We start from the raw sequence: 1,791 nt of genomic DNA on the forward strand, positions 1-1,791 counted from the left end.
CGCCAGGTGGGCGCGCGCGTGCTGGATGCGCTGGTGGCGCGCGAAAAGGGTGCCCGGCGTGAGACCAAGGTGCTGGGCGCGTTGCTCTTCGTCAAAGGTGCCGTGTGGAAGGCGCTCTTCGGCAAAGAGGCGGACAAGCTAGAGCAGGCCAACGATGACGCGCGTACCTTCTACATCATCGAGCGCGAGCCGCTCATCAACACCTACATCTCCGTGCCCAAGGAGAACAGCACGCTCAACTGCGCCAGCTTCACGGCGGGCATCGTGGAGGCGGTGCTCACACACAGCGGCTTCCCTGCCAAGGTCACGGCGCACTGGCACAAGGGCACCACGCTCATGATCAAGTTCGAGGAGGCGGTCATCGCTCGAGACCGGGCCCTGGAGGGCCGCTGACCCTGCCGGAGATAAAGGATACAGAGAGCCCCCTCTCCAAGTGTGTCTTGTGTCTTGTGTGGGGGCCTCAGATCCACTCAGTACCTTGAGCCACAGCCCTGCCCCAGGCTGGGGAGGGAGACCAGGTCCAAATGTGTTTACAACAGAGTGGGGGTGGTGGTGGGGGGGTCTGGCCATAGGGTTGGGGAATTGAGTGAGGCCAGGGGTGGTGGGAAGAAATAAACTGGACAGAAGGATTTGGTGGGAAATGCTGGCAGGTTCTGGAATCATGGTTGGAGGATGTCTGCAGGCTTTAGGGGGCATTGGGTTCTGGGAGACCATCAGGCCGAGACAGACTCCTTTAGACTTGTGGGCGAAGTGCCAGATGGGCAATATTTTATGCCATTAGTCTTTATTTTTTATTATTTTTTATTTGTTGAGATAGAGTCTTGCTCTGTCACCCAGGCTGGAGTGCAGTGGCGCCATCTCACCTCACTGCAGGCTCCAACTCTGGGGTTCACACGATCCTCCTGCCTCAGCCTCCCAAGTAGCTGGGATGACAGGCGCCCACCACCACACCTGGCTAATCTTTGTATTTTTAGTAGAGATGGGGTTTCACCACGTTGGTCAGGCTGGTCTTGAACTCCTGACCTCAAGTGATCCGCCCACTTAAGTATACCAAAGTGCTGGGATTACAGGCGTGAGCCACTGTGCTCGGCCGCCATGTGGTCTTGTCCCATTACTCTGCCTACGTATTGAAAGCAACCACAGACAACATGTAGAGGAGTGGGTGTCACCATGTGCCTAGAAAACAGGCTGAGGGGAATTGTTTGCCTTCCTCCCTCATTTATTTTATTTTTCAGAGACAGGGTTTTGTTCTGTCGCCCAGGCTAGAGTACAGTGGCACAATCATAGCTCACTGCAGCCATGAACTCCTGGGCTCAAGCGATCCACCCGCCCCAGCCTCCCAAGTAGCTGGGACCACAGGTGTACACCACTAGGCCCAGCTAATTTTTAAAAAATTTTTGTAGAGATGGGGGGGTCTCACTAGGTTGCCCTAGGCTGGTCTCGAACTCTTGGCCTCAAGCGATCTTCCTGCCTCGGCCTCCCTAAGTGCTGGGGTTACAGGTGTGAGCCAAATCGAAGTGTGTTCTGTAGATCAGCAGTAGCAGCATCAATGGGGAGTTGGTCCATAATGCAGTCTCAGGCCCACCCCAGAGCTGCTGAATCTGAGGCTGCATTTTAGCCAGGCCTCCAGGGGATTCCTGGGGACCTTAGATTGAGATGCAGGCTTTAGGGTATCAGAATCGCCAGGAGGGGCTGGGTGCAATGGCTCACGCCTGTAATCTCAACACTTTGGGAGGCTGAGGCGGGTGGATCACGTGAAGTCAGGAGTTCAAGACCAGCCTGGCTAACATG

General features: G+C 55.7%; 1 protein-coding gene across 1 annotated transcript; it reads left to right on the forward strand.

Annotated features, from left to right (window-relative positions):
* TRAPPC5 (trafficking protein particle complex 5) lies at nt 1-436 on the forward strand (the record flags this gene model as incomplete). The annotated part of the gene is made up of 1 exon (XM_011943578.1): nt 1-436. A coding segment is annotated over one exon (393 nt), but the record flags the coding sequence as incomplete, so codon positions are not given.
* Between the last annotated feature and the right edge of the window lie 1,355 nt (nt 437-1,791).

This window comes from Colobus angolensis, unplaced genomic scaffold (genome assembly GCF_000951035.1).
Source record: "Colobus angolensis palliatus isolate OR3802 unplaced genomic scaffold, Cang.pa_1.0 Scaffold22, whole genome shotgun sequence".
NCBI classification, from domain to species: domain Eukaryota; kingdom Metazoa; phylum Chordata; class Mammalia; order Primates; family Cercopithecidae; genus Colobus; species Colobus angolensis.